This window comes from Choristoneura fumiferana, chromosome 24 (genome assembly GCF_025370935.1).
Source record: "Choristoneura fumiferana chromosome 24, NRCan_CFum_1, whole genome shotgun sequence".
NCBI classification, from domain to species: Eukaryota; Metazoa; Arthropoda; class Insecta; order Lepidoptera; family Tortricidae; genus Choristoneura; species Choristoneura fumiferana.
This window is the reverse complement of record NC_133495.1, coordinates 4,709,097-4,734,540: the sequence shown is the minus strand read 5'-3', so window position 1 is coordinate 4,734,540 and position 25,444 is coordinate 4,709,097. Positions and strand designations below refer to the sequence as shown.

General features: G+C 40.9%; 2 protein-coding genes across 5 annotated transcripts in view; one reads left to right on the top strand and one right to left on the bottom strand.

The window, feature by feature from the left end:
* The window catches only part of Usp20-33 (Ubiquitin specific protease 20/33), a 28,773-nt gene extending 17,109 nt beyond the window's left edge, over window positions 1-11,664 (top strand). For all 4 annotated transcript variants that reach the window (XM_074106884.1, XM_074106887.1, XM_074106885.1 and 1 more), the window contains 9 exons: window positions 1,142-1,264; window positions 2,092-2,207; window positions 3,778-3,956; window positions 4,836-5,022; window positions 6,214-6,327; window positions 6,679-6,822; window positions 8,327-8,453; window positions 8,954-9,082; window positions 10,693-11,664. In XM_074106884.1, coding sequence (XP_073962985.1) covers window positions 1,142-1,264; window positions 2,092-2,207; window positions 3,778-3,956; window positions 4,836-5,022; window positions 6,214-6,327; window positions 6,679-6,822; window positions 8,327-8,453; window positions 8,954-9,082; window positions 10,693-11,325 — 1,752 coding nt within the window. In that variant the 3' untranslated portion in view covers window positions 11,326-11,664. The remainder of the gene's footprint in view (window positions 1-1,141; window positions 1,265-2,091; window positions 2,208-3,777; window positions 3,957-4,835; window positions 5,023-6,213; window positions 6,328-6,678; window positions 6,823-8,326; window positions 8,454-8,953; window positions 9,083-10,692) is intronic.
* Window positions 11,665-14,798: 3,134 nt separating this feature from the next.
* LOC141441418 (uncharacterized) lies at window positions 14,799-25,084 on the bottom strand. The gene has a single exon (XM_074106142.1). The coding sequence runs from the start codon at window positions 24,536-24,538 to the stop codon at window positions 23,072-23,074; it is 1,467 nt and encodes a 488-aa protein (XP_073962243.1). The 5' UTR covers window positions 24,539-25,084; the 3' UTR covers window positions 14,799-23,071.
* Between the last annotated feature and the right edge of the window lie 360 nt (window positions 25,085-25,444).

The following is a 25,444-nucleotide window of genomic DNA, read 5'->3' as shown; positions in this document are numbered from 1 at the left end:
GTTACATTTCGTTTTCAGTCCAAGGTTTAATTTAACTTCACTTTGCATAATTGTTTACTTTAGAAGCCTGTTTCGCCACTCTCTGAAAATTTCGTGGTATTTTATGTGACAGATAACGGTGATGCAATTTGTGTCTAGCTAGTCGATAAAAGACTATCATGTCTCTTAATAGAATATTATCGAAGAGAAAAATAAGGCCTAAATCTAGTAAATAAATCCACATCCTCCAGTGGTCGGATTAACATGAAATTTAACATTTATGTACTTTTCTCTCTGTGTACCTGTTTTCTGTATCGGTTACTATTATAACTGTGGCGTACAATAAAGAGTCATTGTATTATGTTGTATGGTTCATAATCAAGCACCTTCATTAAATCGCTTTAAAGTCTATTTCAAGTTAAGGACTTGTTGACAGCTACAAGATGCCCTATAGTTCGCGGGGTCCACTGAAAGGTCTCACCGTACAACTTCTGACAGTACTGTCTAAAAACAAGTTTTTGCAAGAAAAATGGTTTTTTCTCGTGCACTACAAATCGTTGGCTCAGCAATTAATGCAACTTGCACGATATGCAAGTCTAAGCTCGGTGATTGACGTTAGCGATAGCGATTGTATTCGCCATCACTTTCTGCCCTCGTCTTATGTCATATGACAGAAAAAAGTGTGATAACGATTGTGATTCTAAAGCTACTGTTACACATGTTCGTTAGTAGCACGAGAGCACGCTACTGTGCTGCTACCTACTAGCATGTGTGAAAGGAATGACTGTGAGCGTGTGGCGCTCTTAATAGAGTTGCTATGTGCATGCTAGTTAAGTGGCAGGGGTAATAAGCAAGTGTGCGTTTGCAAATAAATGAAAAAATGAGTTAGATTCCTAGTCCACAGGTTGCAAGGGTTACTAGTATTCGCATGTAATTGCTTATTACCGTATTTCGATAGGTGTTGTACGTGGATGGCCTGCAACTTTGAATGGTCAGAGGATACGCATATGGTGTTGACATCAAAGACTCCAAAAATCAATCATAATACTTATTGCTAGCAAATTTAAACTATCCATGAGCATGTGTAACAATAGCTGAAGTGTTGTTAGCAATGTAGCCTCTGCTTATAAAATTGTATTAAATTCTTACTTTTGTGTGGCAGGTATCGACCCGCGTGGAGACATTCCAGGACCTGTCGCTGCCGATCCCCTCGCGAGAGCACTTGGCAGTGCTGCGCGCGCAGCCGCTCCTCGACCACTTGCCGCACCCCGACCACGAGTCCTGGGTAATCCTACTAGTACAAGTGCAAAGGGGGCAGGGGGGGGGGGCATGTTAAAACACCCTCCCATCCCCCGTTAATCATCCGTTGGCGACGCCCTTGCCAAGATCGGATCCAGTCTTACAGCCAGGAAGATCATCATTATCATCTCAGCCTGTATACATCCCACAGCAGGACAGCCTGTATACATCCCACAGCAGGGGTCCTTCAGAATGAGGGTTTGGGCTGTAGTTCCCACGCGGGCCCAGTTCGGATTGGGAACATCACCCGCACCATTGAATTGCTTCACAGATTTGTGCAGGTTTCTTCGCGATGCACATGAATTCCGAAAAACCCATGAACCTGCTTGAGAGGTAATAGGTCAAACCACTATGCCACCATGGCTTCTTGGGTAATCCTACTGATACCAAGAGCCAAGGGGGGCTGCTGCCCTCCCCCCTAGAGAAGAAAAAAAAATACCTTTATTTTTGGGCATGTTAAAGTTTTTGACTGTATTTACTTTTACCATCCTCTATATTAACCCCCCCTCCCTTTGCTTACTTTGGGACTAGCTCAATTGGTTTCAAGTGTCCTGTGATATTTATTACCAGACTGCGAAGGAGGGTTATGTGCTTGACCCGTTTGTATGTATGTCTATTCCTATGTCCTCTCGTAACTACTCAACGGCTGAACCGATTTTGACAAATAATAAGTGGGTTTTTGGCGCCAAATTGTGAGTTTTCAACTTTTTTTTTATTCAATCCTATCGAGTAGAGTATCAAAATGAAGGGATTTAAAAACAAGTTACAAAAATATATACAAGTCATGTGTTTTTATTTTATTTTTGTACACAGATGTGGTGGCTGCTCAGTTGGTTAAGGTCTTGGTTCTACGGGCCGGTGGTGTCGCTGCAGGACTGCCTGGCTGCTTTCTTCAGCGCTGACGAGCTCAAAGGCGATAATATGTACAGGTAATTAATACGAGTAAGGGTAGGTTGGGTTCATTAGATAGGAAATAGCAGTAAGGGCTCATCCATAGATTACGTGACACAGGACAGGAAAAGCTGTTTATGACATTGGAACAAAATAATTGCCATTTTCATAGCAATAAGTATGACAAGGGGGGCTGGAAATGGTCAAAATGAGGGCTATCGTTTTTTGTCTCACTAGATGGCGCACTGTTGCGTGAGGTTTTTAACTATGGCATTCAAAGTCTGTTATTACGGGCGTGAAAACAAAGTTTCGATTAAAATCATATTTAATACACCTTAAAACCGTACCATAAAAATATCGAGCATGCCACAGTGTTGCATAGTCCCCGTTTTGTTCGGAAAAAAGGGAGGACAAAGGTTTCCGAAAGACAAAACTGTCTCAAAACACAGACATTCATTGCCCCGGAACGCATATTTGCCATAATTAATTTGACATTTAGGAGACCTCACGCTACACTAGCGCCTCTAGTGGCGAATTAATATGCGATAGCCCTCATTGGTGTGACATAAATACTTTATAGATGGCCCCTAAGCGTTAAACTAATTTCATTGAACAAAAACGTAACAATCCGTAGTAATCTCTCTCACTAGTCACTTTTATTTCTCTTCGATGTTTATCGCTCGGTATTTTATTCAAAACTGGGGGGCTACTACGAAATTCGAAAATCGATGTTCGTATCGTACCATCTCTCTCAGTCTCGTATTAAATAATATTAGCGTCAGCGGGGCGACAGGATACGAAGTTCGAATTTTACACTTCCTAGTACAGGGCCTGACTCCGCCGCAACCTGGCCCGGCTTATGTACTCCCAGTGAATCGGTCCACAAAGTTCGAGAACATTCCAGCTGGGAGATCCTACTTCTCGAATATTCTGTAATTGTGTTAAAAACGTAATTTTTTGATAAAATGATTTTGCGATTGTTCTCTTTGACCTATCTCCGTAATAATAAGGCAAAGAAGAGTGAGGGAGAGTTTATACGTATATGTAAAGGCTGACCAGAATTATAAAAACTCTCGCCATATTGCGGAAAACCAATAGAACTAATTTCTTGAACTGGTAACACTAAATTCAAATGTCATTTGCCTATTGCTGTCAAAGTTTAACATTGTTTGCAAGTGTTATTTTGTGTTTTTGTGCGTTAAAATGCCGAAGATTATCCATAGCCTTGGAAGAAAAATAACTCACAATGTATAAAAGTATTTGTCATATAAAAAGTATGAGGGATTAGAAAATATTCCTTTAAATAACATCACCGACACCGTTGTCAATATGACTGGTAGGTATCGTATAGTAAGTACCGTATCGTATGTAAAGAATGTTGCAATATAAAATGTGGAAGTGCTGCCCTCGCGTCATGTTTTTATATTCCTGGTCAGCCTTTATAACGTAAAATATCGTCACTACTTTGAAAAAATCTCGTATCTCAAATCAATACGTCAACAAAATTGACCTTTGAATTAATGTTCCTAAAGTTCACTTACAAAAGTATAAAATTTTGAGGTGCGAGCTTTTTTCAAAGTAGTGACGATATGTACATTTTGTCGGCAGCTGTTCCCGATGCAACAAGCTCCGGAACGGCGTGAAGATGTCCGGCGTGGTCCGTCTGCCGGAGGTGCTCTGCGTACACCTCAAACGATTCCGGCACGAGCTCATGTTCAGCGCCAAGGTCGCCGCCAGGGTTTCTTTCCCGCTGCACGACTTAAATATGGCGCCTTACACGCATAAAGGTTAGTACGATAGAAAAACTGGTCGCACTTTTGAGATATAGGGTTCCTTCAATCAGGCCGTTACAGTCACGATCGTTAATTTGGGAACCAGTTACGATCGAATATCTGTCATTTTGAATGACAATTCAAAGGACTTTTTCACGAAATGGGTCCCAGATTAACGATCGTGGCCGTACAGCAAGCGTGCGTGTGTGTTCGTCTGTCTATCTTCAGTCTTCATTATTATGACTACAGCTCGATTCACGAAAGCTGGCACGAATGGATTGTTCGAACGTAATGTCACTTACACTTGCAGCATAATAACTGCATTGTTCGAACGTAATGTCACTTACACTTGCAGCATAATAACTGCATCAGTATGCTTGATATTTTCATATTTGTGTGAAGTGTATTAAAATAGGTAATAAGAGTAATAACACAGAGACCTTCATTCAATCCATTATTATTACTAACCTAAAACCAAATAAAATGATGATGATAGTGGCTTATAGAACGGGGCTACCATACTAAGTAATCTGTCGCGCTCCCAGCGCATGGAGTATATCGTAAACATGTTACGACCATGGCGTGTGTAAGTTAATGTAAAACTTGGTCATGATAATGAAACTACAAACTCATGTGCGTCGCTCCTTTGCTAACAAAATCAGCGCAGCAGTAGCGTTTGTTGATGGAGGATAAAGGAAAAGATTCTAGTTTTTTTTTTTATTTGCCATTATTGCTCTGTAATTAGCATATGTGGCTGGACTGTTAGTGCTAGTTATGAGATCAAATAAAAAAAATATATAAATACGTTTACTTCTCCAGTACCTACATAAATATGTAATGTAACTTTGTACAATGTTTTTTTGCCTAAGCTATACATTACATTTTGTTTAACAGACTGCACATCTAAAATAACCCGATACTCTCTGTGCGCGGTGATCTGCCACACGGGCACGGCGGGCGGCGGGCACTACACGTGCGTGGCGCGCAACCCGCGCGGCTGGTTCACCTTCGACGACCAGAGCGTGGCGCCGCTCGCGCCGCCGCTGCTGCACCATACGGAAGCCTACGTGCTGTTCTACAGGTAGGCAGGGGCATGGGGCAGGCAGTAGTTACTGTTGCTGGGGGGAGTTAGTGCGACTACTAAGTCAGTGGCGCATGGGGCAGGCAGTAGTTACTGTTGCAGGGGGGAGTTAGTGCGACTACTAAGTCAGTGGCGCATGGGGCAGGCAGTAGTTACTGTTGCAGGGGGATTTAGTGCGACTACTAAGTCAGTGGCGCATGGGGCAGGCAGGAGTTACTGTTGCAGGGGGAGTTAGTGCGACTACTAAGTCAGTGGCGCATGGGGCAGGCAGTAGTTACTGTTGCAGGGGGAGTTAGTGCGACTACTAAGTCAGTGGCGCATGGGGCAGGCAGTAGTTACTGTTGCAGGGGGGAGTTAGTGCGACTACTAAGTCAGTGGCGCATGGGGCAGGCAGTAGTTACTGTTGCAGGGGGGAGTTAGTGCGACTACTAAGTCAGTGGCGCATGGGCAGGCAGGAGTTACTGTTGCAGGGGGGAGTTAGTGCGACTACTAAGTCAGTGGCGCATGGGGCAGGCAGTAGTTACTGTTGCAGGGGGGAGTTAGTGCGACTACTAAGTCAGTGGCGCATGGGGCAGGCAGTAGTTACTGTTGCAGGGGGGAGTTAGTGCGACTACTAAGTCAGTGGCGCATGGGGCAGGCAGGAGTTACTGTTGCAGGGGGAGTTAGTGCGACTACTAAGTCAGTGGCGCATGGGGCAGGCAGTAGTTACTGTTGCAGGGGGAGTTAGTGCGACTACTAAGTCAGTGGCGCATGGGGCAGGCAGTAGTTACTGTTGCAGGGGGATTTAGTGCGACTACTAAGTCAGTGGCGCATGGGGCAGGCAGTAGTTACTGTTGCAGGGGGGATTTAGTGCGACTACTAAGTCAGTGGCGCATGGGGCAGGCAGTAGTTACTGTTGCAGGGGGCAGTTAGTGCGACTACTAAGTCAGTGGCGCATGGGGCAGGCAGTAGTTACTGTTGCAGGGGGAATTAGTGCGACCACTAAGTCAGCATGGGGCAGGCAGTAGTTATTGTTGCAGGGGGGAGTTAGTGCGACTACTAAGTCACTGGCGCATGGGGCAGACAGTAGTTACTGTTGCAGGGGGAAGTTAGTAGTCAATGTCGCACTATGTCGAGAAACTGTCAATAAATTTCATTCCCTGAACTCTGATGTCTATGAGCATTGCAAACTAATGTCAAATTTTGTTACAGAAAAGTAAATCCACAAATGACAGTGCTGCGCCAGAAGGCCGCTGAAATATTGGAGTCGACAACTGTAGAGCCCAACGACATCAAGTTCTACATCTCTAAGCAATGGATAAATAAGTAAGTCAATCATTTTTCAAGCCCTATGCGTCTATATAGATAGACCAAATATTCCTAAGTAACTAAGTATCACCAGTCATTTTAAAAATTGTCGTTTCGCAACCAAAGATTGACGAATACATCATTTATCATTTTATCTATACAACTGCAGATTTTGCAAACAATTCCTGTTGTTTTCGAATAATAACGTCACTAATTTTTATTTTGTACTGTATGCTTTGTCGAATAGATTTTTTTTATATTTATCATTGATATTCGGATCGATATTGACGTTCGTGTGTCATTACATAAAAAAACGCGAACCGCGAGCGATCTAGAAACGATGATAATTCTATGTATGTGTAACGCTAGATTCAACACATGGGCGGAGCCGGGCCCGATAGACAACGGCGACTTCGTGTGCGCCCACGGCGGCCTGCGGCCCGACCGCGCGCGCCACCTGCACCAGCTGGCCGCCCTCGTGCCGCAGACGCTCTGGGAGTTCCTCTACTCCAAGTTAGTACCCGCACTGATACACGGCACGAGCACACGACTCACACTGATACATGACTCGCACTGATACATGACGTACTGTTCTGACAGTCAAAATTATACGTTATGGAAAAAGCTAGTTACGCGGTATTGCAGTAGCAACGACGCTATATCCTTTGTCGCCTCTTACGACATCCATCATCCACGGAAGAAATGGAGAGGTGTAATTCTAACCCGACACCACACGGGGATACACGATTCGCCCTGACATATCACAAGAACACTATAGAATCTGCTACGAGAACTGACACACCACATGGGCACTAAGAAACGACACGAGCACTGACACACGATACTCGCATAACATACAACACTTACATAGGCGGAGCTGGGCCCGAGCCCGATGGACAACGCCACCTGCATCAGCTGGCCGCCCTCGTGCCGCAGACACTCTGGGAGTTCCTCTACTCCAAGTTAGCAGCTGCACTGATACATGACTTGCATTGATACACGGCACGACCACTGATACATGGCACGAGCATTGACATACGACTCGCACTGACACAAAATACTAGTACTGACGCACGACTCACACTGACACATTTCACGAAAACTAACCCGATATGAGCAATAACAATAACACAACATGAGCACTAAGACATGACACAAGCACTAACACACAAAACATGAGTACGCGCACTGATACAACGTATGACTACAAAACAAACATGCGACTCACACTGATAAACTACACTCGACACCAGCACTGATATACGGCATGCAGCATTCGTGTACATACTATCTGAGTATACTACCTGATTGTGTTACTCACACTGACACACGAAATTCGGCATGAGCACTGAAATACAACGTTTTCAGGCATACAAATCACACACTGACACACATCAGCACATCACTCACTCATTCCGATTCCATGGGAATATTCAAAGTCAAAGTCAAAATATTTAAAGGGTTTAGCAGGCTAAGGAAGGACATGTGTATGTGAAGAAAAGGTGAATTGGTAAATGTCAATTGTTTGTCGCCTCATAACTAGTAATCACTCCAACTTTCGATAGTTAATCGCCACTAGTGTCTCAATGTGCGGGGGCCCTTCGTATGATAGCTGTACCTACGCAGGGGTGATGGAGTATAGTGTAATGTATAGTGGGTGACGGATGCAATTTACGTCAAAATCATGTCGAACAATATACGTAATATGGATATGACTACAATTAGTTTAAAAAAGAGAACATAATTGAAAAATAGTTTATTGTATATTACATATTTTCAGTGTATTCCTTTTAAAGTAGGGAAAATGGCCTCTTTACATCTACAGATGTAAAAGGCGCGTATTCGTAAAGTGATACTTCACTATTATTGGGAACATTATCACCATCACCAAATTTCTATACATTTTTATACAAATATATGAATCGAAGTTTAATAAAAGTCTTATCCATCTTATGCTTTCGTCACCATATTGCATCCATCATCCGCCCTTTAGTAATGTACTGTGTGTGTGCGGCAGGTTCGGCGGCGGGCCGGCGTGCTCTCACGTGCACGAGTGCGGCGTGTGCGCGCGCGCCGCGCAGCGCCTGCGCACGCGTCGCGCGCACGAACTCAAGGCCTTCTACGACCTGCACGCCATTTTCCAGGTACGCTCTTCACATATTTTTTTATAAGATAAAATAATAGTATATTGTACAACAAGAGCATAAAACGAACCGTTTTACCCGAGACGTTCATATACCCGAGCCGGTACGGCGAGCGCCCGGCGAGGGCGGCCGGTACGGGTAGACACGACGAGGGGAAAATGGGTTTTAATACTCGAGATGTACACTGCTTTTCACTTCGATGGCGAGGAAATGAAATAGCAACTTCTATTTAACTTGAATATATGTAAACTAAATTTATTTTGTCATCAATTCATCATACGAAAAATACATAAACATGAAAGATTTTTTTCAACTTTCACAATTTTTTTTAATGCAGTTTTGTTTCTTTCTTATCAAAGGATGTAAGTAAGTCAGTTTTCCTCTAGGGCCCATCAATTTTTTCCAAGCTGTAAACGTTCTACAAATTCGTAATTGAGTCTTACCATTTTCGTCCGTTGGTTACACAATAATTCAACCTTTTGTTACTTTACCCATGACAGGAGCAAGACCGCCCCCGCGCCATTTACGCGATCAGCATGCACTGGTTCCGGCAGTGGCAGGCCTTCGTGCGCAACCGGACACAGCAGCCGCCGCCGCCCGTCGACAACTCCGGCATCGTCACCAAACAGGTAACGATCACGAACACATAGAGTAAGTAACGTTTGTTAACGAATCGGTAACGCACTACTCAGACTAGATGACGCTCATCACCGATCAGTGAATGCTTATTACGGACTGGATAATCGGTGACCACTGACTCATCAGGTGCTCGATATAAAAAAACCTGACGCGAGGGCAGCACTTGCACGTTTTATATTGCAACATTCTTTACACTTACTATACAATACCTACCAGTCATATTGACAACGGTGTCGGTGATGTTATTTAAAGGAATATTTTCTAATCCCTTAGACTTTTTCTCTGACAAATACTCTTATAAAATAAATTTTATTTTATTAACTTTCCCAATTTAATAAAATAAAATAAAATATACATTGTGAATTATTTTCCTTCTAAGGCTATGGATAATCTTTGGCATTTTAACGCACAAAAACACAAAATACCACGCGCAAACAACGTTAAACTTTGACAGCAATAGACAGATTTTAGTGTTACCAGTGCAAGAAATTAGTTATATTGGTTTTCCGCAATATGGCGAGGGATTTTATAATTCTAGTCAGCCTTTAACGTTCATCACCCACAAGCTAACGCTCATTACGGACTAGATAACATTGATCACCGACTAGGTAACGTTCATCTCATCACCTACTAGCTAACGCTCGTCACCGACTAAGTAACGTTCATCACCTACTAGCTAACGCTCATCACAGACTATAATATTTTTCACTTATGATGAGTTCTGTGACGTTTCGAGTTTGACAGTTTTAGAGATGTACCATTTATCGAGTGAACTATCGATTTTTCTAAGAGTTACCAGTGCCTATTTTTGGAGAAGTTGCATTATATTTTAAAAAATAATATTTTCCAGTTTTCCACCCACCGGGCCACCGTTTTCTCGTTCTAGCTCAAAATAATCCCTAAAACGAATTACAAACTCCCGACTCTGGTCTTTTTAGACCGTTTCGGCATTTTGCCAAAAAATAACAACAAATTTACAACAACAACAACAGTCAACAATAAAAATAACAGAAATGAACAATAACAAAATACAATACTAAGAAAATGCAACGGAAACTCAACTCGTATACAAGGCAGACGCACTCGTACTGACAGTGATATTGACAAGCACTGGCCACAAGATGGCTGCGGCCGCGTTTACAAAATCTTGCAAGTTTTGTTTAAAATATCTTAGTGTTCATTGTTATTGAATAATGAACCGCGGCAATTGCCGATAATGTTGTGTCACGTCACTACTCTGTTCCGTTTCACACATTGCGTCATTTAAATAAAAAAATATTTTTCTATCGTATTCGATGGATTTTATTTAATGGACACTGATATTGCTATATATTTTAAAAAAAGTACAGTTTTACATTTTTTTTTATTTTTTTCAAAATAGAAATTATTTTTAAAAAATATTTTGCGAACATAGTATGCGTAATTCGGAAAATTTTCAAGTGTCACAGAACTCATCGTAGGTGAAAAATACAATAAGTAACGTTAATCACTTCTAGCTAACGGTCATTACGGTAGTGGCGGCGTAGCATGGGTAGGCAGGCGCCCGGAGCGGGCCGGAGCTAACCAGGCAGTATCTTTAAAATTAATCTGTTCTTTTCAGGAGGTAGACGGCATAACAACCTTCATCCTCAAACACGGCTCCGATCACGCCCAACTGAGCGAGGAGCTGTGGCGTTTCTTCACGGACATATACGGGGGCGGACCCGAGGTGAGGCTCCGGGCACCCCCCGCCGCCCTGGACCCGCCCTTCGAGCAAAGGCTCACCAGAAAATACTCCGAGTCAGACAAAGAGGACTACTGCTCGAAATCAAACTCAGAAACCAATATAAGAGACACCTTCCAAGCTGAACTACAGAAGAACCAGTCCCTGCAAAATCTAAGACAAACGAGACTATCCAGAACAGCTGATTCTGACGAGGATGTCAACTATAAACGCATACCGTACAAGAGATATGAACCAAACGGTAACTATCCTGATTCGGATGAAGAGATGGACGTCACGCCGGCACAAAATTATGCTAACACAGTCAAATTAGAAAACGGTGTGGACAGTTCCGACCACGATGCCAACGACAACCCTGTCTACTACAAAAAAGAGTTTAGAGGTACTGTCAGAACGCTAAAAGAGAATCAAACCGAAGTGGAACTACCAAATCTCGATAGCATATCATTGAAAAGCAAACCATCGAAAACTGGTAAAGTGAGAAAAATGAAAAAGCGGACAGTGAAATGATTCTTTCTCGCGTTCCAGTTCGTACACAGGCTGAGGCGGCGAGTTGCGAAGGACTTTGTTTAAGCTTCTTGTCTTTCCCTGACTAGTCAACTGTGTAAAGGACAGAATTTGTCTAGCGTGCCTCTGATTGAACATTCCTGGTGACTGGTGTTAGAACTACGTGCATTTAAAAAAAACTCGGGTGTTACTCTGGTCTCGTGATATATTTTTCTAAAAATAGATCCCGCTATTCACAGCCTATTGCCATCCGCGTGGTACCTATATATTTAATGAGAAATTAAATTAAGTTATACACATACTAAGTAAATGTAAAGAGAATAAAAGCTTGATTTTCCTGTACTCAAAGTAATTCAAATCAAAATCCATGGGCACCACAATTTAAACTATTTATTTATAGGTACTATGGAAGCAAGCCTGCCTGCATTATGTAATTTACTGTTAGAACGTTCTATGATGGATCAGCAATCAACAGCAGGGCTACTACGAAACTCGAAGTTCGTGTCGTGCGGTCCCTCTGACACTTATACTATTTAATACGAGAGCGAGAGGGACGGTACGATACGAACTTCGAGTTTCGTGGTAGCCCTGCAGGTTCGATTGTACTTTATAAAAAAAAAGACAAGACGTAATTTACTACGTCATTACGTTCTTCTGTTACTTTACGAGTACGACTCGTTCTATCAACATTGTTTAGCTCTAATTTCTTCAGTGTGAAATCTAAAATATTTTTCGGCTTCCACGAATGCTTTTAAATACTTTCTAAAACAATAGGCTATTTATCACCACCCATCTATTAGTATTTTTTATGAGCCATCAAACGTGATTTCTCAATAGATTATGAGTAGTAATACTGGACTATATGGCATCAATCATTCACCAGCTCAATGAGGATTTCTGTGATAAGCTAGTTGGCGCTATACTTCGTTTTTTTAGCATTAGAAAGAAGGTAGGGAAGGACGGGGTAGGTAGGGGATCTTGGCATGACTTTTTATTAAAAAACACTTTTGAAAAATAAGTCACAGCAAATATGTAACAATTAGCAAGGTCATATGATCATTTATATTATTTTGGTACCATAAGTAAAAGTTACTGTTTTTTTTTTTCAAACGGTTTTCAATAAAAAGACTCGCCAAGATCCCCTACCTACCCCCTCTTTCCCTACCTTTCTAATGCTAAAAAAACGAAGTATAGTGTCATGAGGTCCGTTTGTCAACTTTGACATTTGCGTCACGTTTATTATTGGTTAAATAACTGAATGCGCCAATCGCAAGCAAGACCGTAACGTCAAACCTCTCGATACTTACGCCATCTAGCGAAATTTCGCCTGTCGAAAAACCCGTGTCAATTATATATTTATGACAGTTACTTAACAACAAATAGTACAGTTAAATGATAATGTATCTGGTTTTCCGGATTTTTTTAAATTATTTTTTTAGATTGGTGCCTCGGGTTCAGTTAATGGCGTCAAGTACCCTATTACATGCCTTAAAACGTAAGGCAGTTTGATTTTAACCGACTCATATCTTCGTAAATACAAGCTGCGGTCTGTGCGTGACTGTCTGCTGGCCAAACCTGTTTAACATTTAATTTACAAAAAAAATCAAAGTACACGATTTAAATGTAGTGTTAATGTAGTCCTAATTTAAGTAGTAAAAAATAAAATAGCAAATCTTAAATCATTAGTAAACTTAAGGTGAAAACGTCAATAATTAAAATAGTTAGCCGCAATGTCACGCACGCGCTATGCAAGTATTAGCGTATTACTAGACCGCGATAAGATGAGTTGTTTCATATTATGTACTATCACCGGGATTGTTGAACCACTCGCTATAGTTCATAATTTAGCAGTTATACATACTTGTAGTAAATAGGTATTCAATAAAGCAGAATAGCATTACACGGCCAAATTATGAACAGTGGCGACTGGCTCAACCATCCCTCTACACGACTGTACGTCAAAATGTATATGAACTAACAGATCTATCAATCTTATTCTAGTACGAAGTTTTGAGGTTATTGCTTATGGTATCTATTGTTGGTTGGCAAGGCGAAGAATAGCGGGCAAAAGCGGCCTCCGTGCCCTTTCGGGGTGTTAGTATTTTTAGTACAATTTTTAATTTAGTCCAAATTCAAGTCTAGATAATTTAGATACTTGAATTCTATTGGAATAATCGAACTGTATATTTACATGTATATCTATGTACAATGTTAACCATATTGCCTGTACAGAAATTTCATGTTTATAGATACATTTCTTTCTGTTTTACCATGGATTAGGTATTTATTTCGTTGTTTCTGGTTCTAAGTCTACGTGTTATTTGTTAATGAATTGATCAGCAATAAAATATATTACAAAAATTATTGGCTGCATGAAATTGTTTTATTTCGAAGTCCCTTGCGCAAACGTGAAGTGAAGACGTTCACTATTGAATAAGAATAAGAATGGTTTATCGGCTGATAAAATAGATATACATACAGAAACACTGAAATCACATCCATGCCTATTCCTACCAGCCAAAATGGCCGTCACTCAGCTATGTGTATTATTGAACAAGGGCCTCCTTAGAACGCCACAATAAACAACTTACTATCTACACATCCACCCATTCCTTGCAATTTTCGCGATGTCTTCTGTCCACCTAGTGGAAGACCTACCAACTCTGCGCCTTCCGCTTAGTGGTAACGTGGCGCTAACCACCCACCACTATTATTACCGCCAGTGAATTATTACAAACATTTTTTTCTGTTCTACCGGGTCAGATCAAGAGTTATTAACACGAGGCGGCTTTGGTGCGTTATGCTGCAATTTATACACATTTTAGGGTTTCGTACTCGAAGGATCCAGACCCAGAGTCCTGTTTCTGTCACACATCTTCGCAGTCTGTCGCCACAAAGCTGCCATGCCGCGCGAGCATGGTTCGACCGCGGTAAACGTGTGTTTGGTTATTTGTTCGAGCTGCCGTGCGCTGCGGCACTGTATCCATACCAATAGAGCGCGGCTACAGCGCGAGCCAATGTTCGATATTTTGCAGCGCGAAGTCGATACACAGCTCAAGTAACTTTACAGTCAAACGGTTGGACTAACTAGTCTCGAAAGTTTCACACTAGATATAAGTAGCTTGTTGATCCAAAGCTATACAACAATATTTTAAAATGTTTTTAAAGGGAGGCAGGCACATGTACCTATAGCAGGGATGTAACGGATGTGGTTTTATAACGTATCCAGAAATTATCGGATGTGTTGGATACGCGGAAGTGGCGTATAGCAGCCCAATAAACTAGTATTTTTATATATCATGCGGGTAACCTGTTGGGAAGCAATCACCGCCGCCCATGGACGCCTGCCAACACGAAGGGTATCACAGGACCGTTACCAACTCTTTGAGAGACTGATAGGCTATTTTTTTAAAGATTCCTAAGCTGTACCGCTCCGGAGATGCTGTCCCAGGAAGATTGAAATTAAAACATGCAAATTGATTTTCAAAATATTTATTATAAGACCATATTACATGTTATTATAAACCAGGTACAACGTTTATAATTATTATTGGATCGGCGCCTTGTAGCAAGTTCTGTTAGTCTCATGAAACTAGAGGTCTCTACGAAACACTTGATGTATTGTTGGAAAAAGATTTTACAAAACTTATTTATTGTTGTAATTTACTAGATTTTGAAAAAGGTGGAAGTCGCGAATTTAACAAATTCGTGAACTTATGTTGCAATTTAGAGAAAATTTCAATTTGTAACTTTGCAACCAGCTTTTTGCGTTTCCATATTAACAAGCGTCAGTAATTTTCTAATAAAAGAACTGCAAACAAGTGGCTTTTTTTATTTAAGACCAATGGTAAAAATCTATTTCCAACATGTAACATGTTACTTTTCTACCACATTTTGTTTTTTTCTTTAATTCAATATAAAATGACATAATTATTAGGGTTTGTAAAATACTTAGTAACTAACCACTACTACAGCTACTGGCCATGTATTATGTTGAACGTTACAATCATCTGCTAAGCTACGTGCATAAATTGATTTAAATTTACTTAGGTACTTTGCAAGTCTGGTAGCATTATTTGATACCTACTATTATAATGTAATATATTGTCAACCAAGAATTTGCACTGTAGGTTCTTTGTCATTTGCAGTTTAAACTTTCAACATCTACCCTCGCTTACACTGCCTTTTTCTTAAATAACGGACAATTGTGCTAATGACAAAGTGAGGAAACGGGGCAGAATTTACACTCTGACCACGATCACACTAAAACGGACCTGACAGTCATTCTATATACACTGAGCGGCAAATAAATCTGGCCCTAAAATGTATGCAGTAATAGGTAATTTTTTAAGTAGAGGGCCAAATTTTGTGCCGCTGAGTTTAGTTACTTGCGTCAAAATGCATATGAAAAATATTTTAAAATTTAATCTGTTTATGAAATGACAAGACCTATTTAGTCCTATTTATCACACCTGTCAACGCTGTCAAACCGGCAAAGCACATTCTTGGTTGGTTTAGAAACTTGATAATATTCAAGATTAATATAATATGTAGTTGTTACCTGGAAAAATTAGTTTAATTGAATGATTATGGCCAGGTGACCAATATTTTTATGGCTAGTTACTAAGTACTTTACCCTACTCATAAAAGCGTAACAAAAATAGATCCTTCTATTAAAATATCATAGATTTCTAAATTTTTTTTTCATTGTTTTTTTTCCAAAATCAACTACATTTTTTTATTTATTAAGGCCCCTATGTTATTAAAAAACTGGACCGATAATGTATGAGGACCGACGTTGATGCGAAAAATGAAACAGGTTTTTTTTTTTAATTTAGGCGGTAACTTATACTTATGAAAGTCTACATTACAGAGTAGTCTTTCATAGGTTAAAACGTCTTCGGTCACGTTTGACGTTCGTAGTGCTTAATATAGTCAGAGATATTTTTTTATTAAGTACGACAAACCTCATACACACTCGGCCAGTTTTAACCAAAATTACGTATATTGAACAGAGACACATTTCGTTGCAGTTACCCACCTACACATACAAAATATATGTTACAAAATATATTCGAACTTTACAATGTGTAAACACGAAGTAAACGTATATTATTTGGTATTACACAACTTTTTGTAATTACAAAAATATAAATGCAACGAGTCACACTCGTCGCGCGATTAAAAGTAATAACTACGATAAACTGGGGAACAGTTAACAATAATTATGCGTATAAACAAAATTCACCGATATAAAAAAGGGAAACATGAACACTTTGTGTTACATTACTCCACGGGACGCTGTGTCCCTAACACTGAAAAAACTGATAAATAATTAAATACAAAACTGTACCGAACTTATTAAAAATCCAAGATAACGTAACAAACGGTTAAAGTTGAAAGTCTTTGATATGTTAACGATTAATGTATATTTTAAATCTAAAACATTACAAAAATATATTGCATATATCGTTGTATATTGTATCAATATCAATACTAATAAAATACAAATATAAATTATTTAATATGCAAGTTTAATGCTATTTGTTACATTTGTACTCTGTGTTGCACCATTTATTGTTCTGGATTGTAAACTACGCATTAATATTGAACTTTTCAATCCTATACTGGTAAATATTAAATATCACTTGGTGTAACTGCTTATTTGAGAATAATATGTGCTGCTATTGAATATGACTAGTGGTTGAAGGAAGTAGACTGAATTAGGGAACTAGCTTGTAACCAGCATTACAACTTTTAATGTATTATTCAGTCTAATACCTCGAGGGAATACCAAAATGTGTCTATCAAATACAATGCTGCTTCGACTTTCAATAATATACTATTTTAAAAACACTGTACTCGTAAAAACATTTTGAGGGAAATCTTTTCTGATATCTTAGGGGAGGGTATGTATGACAAAATTATTTATATGTTTTTTGTTCAAATAGTTTTAAAATGCGTAATTGTAGGGCCTAACATATTTTTAAATATATATTTAGCTTCTGAAGTTTCAGATAGTTACATGCGTGTTAATTTACTATCTGGTCTTTTTGTATACTTAAGTAAATGAAAGTGACAAGTGGAATTTAGGTTGACCATGAATTCTTCTACCAATAAATGACGTTTTTTTGCAGTTGCTAAACAAACAAAAATAAAATAAAAAATACATCGAGAAAACGATACTTACAAAAAAATACCTGTTTTTAAAATGCATAATTTATAAAGCAAAATCCCGTGCACTATTTTGCCCTTATCATTTTAATGGTAGAAAAACTAGAATTTAATGGTAAAAATAAAGCAAAGTACATAATCATACATATTAAAAATGATATACAATAAAGATTTCTGATATTGCAGCACACACTTATATTAAAATTAATAACAAAGATTACGTTAAACCATTCAAGTGGTCGCGCTTCTCAAATAGAAAAAACCTATCTTTCTCACTAACCTAATATAGTAATTTAAAATCTAGTCGTAATAATAAGTTTGCTTTGAGGTAGATTAACAGGGTGTCCACTACTAAAAACAGTTTCTGTCTAAATATAAACTGCAATTAATCAATAAGATGGGCTTGCCCTCAGAACAAATACAGTACAGCCACGAAAATATGACGTTTTTTATCAATTCAACTTGGTTTTACCATACTTAGTTATCTATCTGCTTAAGATGTAGCGTAGCAATAGATTTGCGAACACCCTGATCAAATTTTTTACAGTCCTATTAACCTAGAAAGATTTTATTATTTACATATAACTATAGCACTGCAAAACGGGGTGGCTCTGAGTTGCCGGGGCGACTTCAAAGTACGACGGCGAACTCAAACTCATTCACGTTATAACGCCCACTAGTCCTCCTTGATAGCTTCATAAAACCTCATAGAAGACAAGTAGAAATAGGTACTTGTCAAAACCTCATCTCGTATGGACAACGTTTAAAACGATCAAAGTAGCCCCTATTATAATTTTTAATGATCCACTGTTACATTAGTTATTAGCTCGAGAACTCATTATTGGTAATCACGGTGTACAGTACAACCCGTAGCAAATACCTTTTATTTTATTATGAGAGGGAGGCAAACGAACAAGCGGGTCATCTGACGGGGAAATGATCACCGCCGCCCATTAGTATCAACTACTCAATGTGATTCACTGGTCCGTTGCCGGCCTTTTAAGAAAGTATAAGCCCTTTTCCTTGAAAGCCCCGATGTCAGTTGTCCGGAAACACTACTGACGGAAGTTGATTCCACAATTGCCCTGTAAGTACGTGGCAGGAAGTGCCGAAGGAAACGCAGTGGTAGACCGCCATTCATCGAGATGCTGTAAATGAAATTTAGACTTTGTCTACCCCAATTTAACCAAAGCCACCCCGTTTTGCGGTATACGAAGCGTGTTACTTAGACTTTGTCAACTTGGATCTCACCAACAAATCGCTCTTTTCCAGACGCCATGCATGGACCGTGAAAAAATTTCAAGAAGTTAAAATTTACAACAGTGTGTTTATAAGTCGAGAAAACGCCGATGTTGGATGATGTCTTATAAATTATGTATTTCGCGTAAATATTAAAAATAAGCCCAAGCCTCTAAAATGTGATGCAGTTTTTTCTCAAAATTATGGTCCTTTAAATAGCAGGCCCTCAGTACTCGAGATTAGATTCTAAAAATTAAGGCACTCATAATAGCCTCCATACCTTTTGCACGTGCGGACTAATTACAAAATTATATACCAACGTTCGGGTTGATAGAAGCATTTCAAAGCTAAAATTACAGATTCAGATTTTAGAAAGTACATTAAAGGCTTTAAAAGCAAATGGGATAAAGTAGCAAAGGAAGCTGTTTAAAGTGCAAAATAACAGATGACCGGGCTAATTTTCTGTACAGCGGTCTAATTATGTCGTTTAGCGTTATGTCTTCATCTTGATAAGGCACCGTCCAAACACCCAACGATCTAAATTGCTCGATTCAATTAAAAACTGCGAGAAACTAGGCGGCTTAAAGCAAGTTTACTTAAGGCAACGACAGTGCGCCAGCTAAACGTAGCATTCTGCAAAGACAAGTTTAACAATCTAACGAACAAACACTGGGTTGTTCGTGTGCTTTCATCTGACATTATGTGGAATAAGGCTACAAAGCAAGCGTTGCCTCTTCGTAAAGGAATACATTAGATACGATCCAGCCATCCATTCTCCCTAACCTTCGTGAACCAAAGTTGTTTAATTCTCTACCTATATCTCTGACACACTCAACACAATACACTTTATGTAATTTGGCTTATAATCATAAAATATATGCCAAGAGTTCTGTGCAACGGCAGTTCGAAATAGAATTTTGAATGAAAAATTACAGTCGAGTTCATAAACTTGCGAGCAAACACTTGATCAAAAATATCTGAACATCTACTCTATTATTAACGGCGTAGAAGCGTGTTCAGATATTTTTGAACAAATTTTTGCTCACAAGTTTATGAATTCGACTGTACAGAACAAAAATCCCGTTAAACTTTAAAAGTCCAATTACCGAATCCCGCTAAGGATTCGATGATTTACAAACATTCATACTTATTGTCACTGTTATCTAATATGACATGAATATCACAGCATCACATGAAAAAAAAATAAAGATCATCGTCATTCTATAAAATTCTTGATTCTATATTTTTTGGCACATTTAGTTGTATTGCTCTCATGAGCATGCTGTAATATTTGTTTCCTATGTCGCCGACGTGGCAGTCATCCCATCTAATCTTGAGGGAAAATGATGTCCTATTTAGGTTCCGAAACGGCCAACTCGGCTATTAAAACATTGATAAATAAAACGTTACTACGCGGTTTATCCTCTAGCATTCGTAAAGTCGCAGGTCTAAAAGAGATCGTCCCTTGCCCTTGCAAAACATAGTGTAACACAGTTGATGTTATGGTGGATGTTATGGTAACCGAAGTATTAGGTTAAGTTATACATAGATGAGATTCGAATGTATTCCTCTGATAACACAAACTTTGCATAGAGTTGGCAGCAGAATAAGAAACGGGCAATGCTGTCCCCACTGCGATAGCAGCCTTAAACTTCGGAATGGATAGGTACACAAAAAGCTTAGCAATACGCGTCATTCTAGTTCGCGGTTACCAGCCTCGGGTATTGGAAGTAAACCGGGGTTTTGTTTAGCTTTTTAAATTAGAAATCCGTGCGTGCTAGTTTACTTCGCGAACGCCTCAGGGGCTACACTGTCCAGTATTAGCCTGATTAGGAAAAAATCGTTGAGAGCTGGATAAATCGCGAGAAATTGGACACTGCTAGTGGTTTTGGGTATCTTCCACAATAATCAGAAATTAGTGTATTATATTCATCGTATCATCATTGACCAAATCATGATTATGGCGTTCGTAAAACAGCAAGTTATCCGCTCGGAACCTAATAACTGAAAAAATTGCTCATTTCTACAATTACCTTCTTATATTCTAAGGAAGCACGAACGCTTCTGAGGTATATACGATTTTTTATTGCATCCACTGTTAGCTCATGTCTCCGACAGGAGTTTAAGGGCTTTTCTGTCCAAGACTGTTTCCAACAAAATGCACAATTTATCTTTTCTGAACACTAATCTTTAAGACTATTTCATTTAGCTTAACAGATCTGATGTAATGCTACTCCAGCAGAATAAATCTTCAAACATAAATAGACACTAGCTGTTATAATTTTGCATTAAAGGAAGCACACACGTCTAAAACATATTGTATAGCATGCTACCTTTATATGAGCAGTTGAACCTTTGGGAGTCATAAGAATTCATCGAAATTTTAAGCGTACGCAGAAGTTAGCTTATTAAACTTGGCTTATTAAATTTGGTTTGTTAGATTAAACTGGCTTCCAAACTGTCCCAGAAGCGCCACGAAGCGATTTTTAGGTCGAGCGAGGCTTAACACGATCGGTGTCAGTGACACAACGTCTATGATCAAAAAATTCGTACTCCTATGCCAGTGACACGGATGTGTGTCAGCAGAATACGTACTCCTACGCCAGTGACACTCATTCGTGACTGCGATCATTTCGGACAGCACAGCGTAAGGACTTAAGCGGCCAGGGCGGATCCACCGTTGTGGGTACGATGGGCATGCCCACAACCCTAATAGACTGGTGATGACACATTTTCACGGTCTATCGAGATGCTTGGATGGCCAATATCTTGATGCGCAGAAAAGGGGAAATAATCATGTTCAAAAGTCATTCATGCATGAGTCATGATTGTTCATGGGCGAGTTAATTTTTTGAGGCATGGATCCGCACCTGTTAAGCGGGCACATAGAGAGCGGGTCGGGTCGGTTCCGACGCCTGCAGGCAGGGCTACTACGAAACTCGAAACTCGAAGTTCGTATCGTACCGTCCCTCCCGCTCTCGTATTAAATAGTATAAGTGTCAGAGGGACCGCACGACACGAACTTCGAGTTTCGTAGTAGCCCTGCCGAGCCGTGCGGTTCATTGTATTCACAGAGAGCGGGTCGGATCGGCGATATTAACTGCCAAATTCGCTTGTGTACGTCGCACGCAGCATTCTTTGACAAGAGGCAGCACGATGCAAACACCGCCCGTTACCGCTCGGCCCAAGTGCTGTTTGTGACGACGGGCGACCGGCGGCCGTCGCGGTCCCGACCCGGCCCGGTACAGTACAGACCCGCACCCGTCGTCTGTGTGTTAGGCTTTAGCGGGATGTTTCCGGAGCCGAATGTGTTAAGTCGCTACCGTGCATCCAGAGGCAAATTAAGGATATTTTGTTTCAAAACCCCAACCCAGGTATCGCAATCTAAAAAAGATTAGGAACTCGGAGCTAGACGATTTATCAGCAGGGGATGTGTGTTTCACAAACAAAATGAACACTAATGCATTCCCTTGGACTGCTTTGGTTGATTTTACAGTTGGTAGTAGCTGCTGCTTTTACCTCTGATATTATCAAGAGTGAAAGTGTTCAAAAATATCTCAATAGGTATGCATTATTGCATCAAGTCATGAATGTCAAGTTCACATATTTTTAAACATCTTACCCACTCTAATATTTCTGATGCAGACAAAATAAGCCAGGTTGGAAGTAGATGGGCAAGGCTTCAAGAGTGTTTTGAGCTATATCTTTTGCGTTACAAAAATTGACGAAAATGATCAAGGTAAGAAACTTACTGTGAAAACGGCCCGGCAGATTTGTTGTAAAACAAAAAAAAAGTTCATGGACATATTTGTTGATTTTGGTAACATTTTATATAGTGGTTCAAACAACACATTTGTAAAGGCTATACCCAGATGTAAAAATGGTTAAAAATTAATCTTAACTGGTTCTAGGGAGTTAACTGAATTCTATAGGCTCCAAGAGGTTCAATTGCACATTCCTCCAAATTTTGCTCAGTATCAAATTGGCCATCCCCAGAACGCAGGCCCACGAGCCGCTACTACGCTACTGCACCCTAGCTCACAGAGTTGGTCCCATAATACTCCATAACGCCTCACATGTACGCCTATAAATAAACAATATACAATTCCGAAAGTACATACATGACTAGATTACTTATTCATGTAGAATTCGGAAACATTTTGGTATACCCACGTACAAATATACAATTTGGCAATAACCGACCGTCCCATACCTATATTCTTACATGGAGAACATCGGAGTCCATTAACATTTCCATTTTCATCCAAACTACATAACAGCTCAGACCACTTACCTAATGAGGTAGCTCCTCGACAAACTAAATGCTGGGGTGTGGCTAGTGGGGCGGCGGGGGCGGCGGCGGCGGCTTGGGGCTCTGCGCGGTCTGGAAGGCCTGCGTGAAGGCTGGCAACCGCTGCCGCTGACCCTCCTCTGGCCGCGACTCAGGCTCATCGAGGATGCCTAGCATCTGTGATGACAACCCCGAGGGGCCCTCTCCAGGGTCTGGCAGCAGCAACTCTCCAGGATGCAGCAGCTCTGGCAGCGGCTCCGAGAGATACGGCAAGTCGGGCGGCACCGGGTACTGCGGGGGCACCATGAACACCACAGGGAACTCCACAGGCATCAGCTCGCAGCTCGGCGACTGCGGCCTCTCCAGCTTTATCTCCACCGGCTCTATCTTAATATCAAAGTCAGGCGGGATCTCTACTATTATTTCAGATGAAGGCACTCTTGTTGGTCCTTCTGGTGTGCTGTCTTTTGGTGAAGGTGACTTCCACATGTATTCTGCAGGATACTCCGAGAAAGATGAAGGCTCGGAAACTATAACCTCTTCAAACGAGGAGGCTTCGGGCACCTGTTCGCTTGAAGTTCCCACAGCAGCAGATCTCCATGACTCTTCAGGGTGGGCATTCTTTACATGTCGTACCAGATGGTCCTTTCTTCCAAACTTCTGCGGACAGTACGGGCATAAAAAATCCCGGCGCCCCGTGTGTACTACGAGGTGGCGCCTGACATCCTTTGCTGTAAAGAACCGCCGTTGGCAATAATCACATGTAAACTTTTTATCAGTCTCATTTTTAACTGTTCGGCTACCAGTGTGGACTTTAAGGTGGTAAACTATCTCTTGTCGCGTGTTAAATACTTCATCACAGATTTTACACTGTAAATTACCTTCTTCAGCAGAATGCAGTGCAGCATGCTTCCTATAACTAAGCAGGGATGTGTATGATTTTCTACAATCTGGCCTCTCGCATGTATATAGCTTCTTAACAGGATTGTGCACTCTAACATGGTTGGTTAAATGATCTTTTCTGTTGAATGTTTTACCACAGACACTACAAGCGAAAGCGCGAGCCTCACTGTGTATCAAATTGTGTCTGACGAGTTTGAATTTAGAATTGAATCGCTTGTCACAGAGGTCGCAGGAGAAAGGAAGCTCGCCAGTGTGAGAGAGGACATGCTGACTAAGCTTGCCGGGGCTAGAAAAGCGTTTGTCACAGGTGCCGCAGATGTGGCGCTTGGAGCGGTCGCGGCGGGTGCGGCGCTCGCGCTCAGGCGGCGCGCGCTCCTCGCGGCGTTGCGGCAGTGTGGGCACGCGCCGCGCCGCCTTGACGGTGCGGAAGCACTGCTTGATGCCGCTGGGGCCGGGTGCGCCCAGCGCCACGTACGACAGCTTGGTGCCCAGCTGCGAGGGCGGCGGCGCTACGCGGCTCTCCGCCGGGGCGGGCGGGCGCTCCTCGTCCTCGCCTCTTGCGCCGCCCTCCTCCCCGCCTGCTCTAGGGTTCGGAGGCGGACTGGCCATCTCGCGCACATTTTTGACGCGCTTGCCCTATATCGCTGTCCGGGTAGCTCGCGTCGTGGCCGCCTCGGCTCCGCGGTGGCGCTCGCTCGTCGTGATGGCAGAAAACATCTCTGTCACATTGACGGTATGGAAGCCCTTTTTCGTATTCGTGTCACATGGCTATGGACGTCTTCTTGGGTCCTATTAACGATTTTCACTTGACCGTTTCTCTTGCTCGACTCACTACGCTTTTATTCGAGTGAAGAAAGTAGAGAAATTATGGAAAAAGATTGAAAAAAGGACTTTTCCAAAGAAATACGTAGCGCTTGACATCGAAATGTCAAAATAATGAAGCCATAGAGCCATGTCAAAAAAAGTCCGCGGGATTTATGGTTCAGCCAGTGATGAGTGATAGCACGGTGAAAGATAAATAAGGATGATGGTGATGATTTTGGTGATGAGCAATAAAAATTCACTGAACATGCTGGCTGCTCAACGAAGATCAAGACGAAGATTACAGGAATTCACTTTTAGAATGTTTTCACACTATCCGACCCCAAATAAGTATCGACGGTATATAAACTTTAAAAAAAGTAAAACCAACTTAAAAAAATATATACAGTAAAAATGGAACCGACTACAAAAACCTTGAAATTTTTTTTCAACTTCTTTCAAGTCAGAGCCTCAGCACGAGCCAGCAGGAGTGCTTGAATCCCAATATATAGTTTGTCGGCGAGGTAGACTGCTGACTTGTGCCGAGGCACCCACTGCAGACTGGCAGAAAATTATTTACATGGTTTTTTGTGATTACAGTTTAATTTTTTGTTAAGTATATTTTTTTTTTCGTTTACTTGCCTTACTCTTTATAAAATTTCATACTTCTATGTCAAGAAAAAAGAGGCGCCGACTTCAAACTAGAAGAAAAAA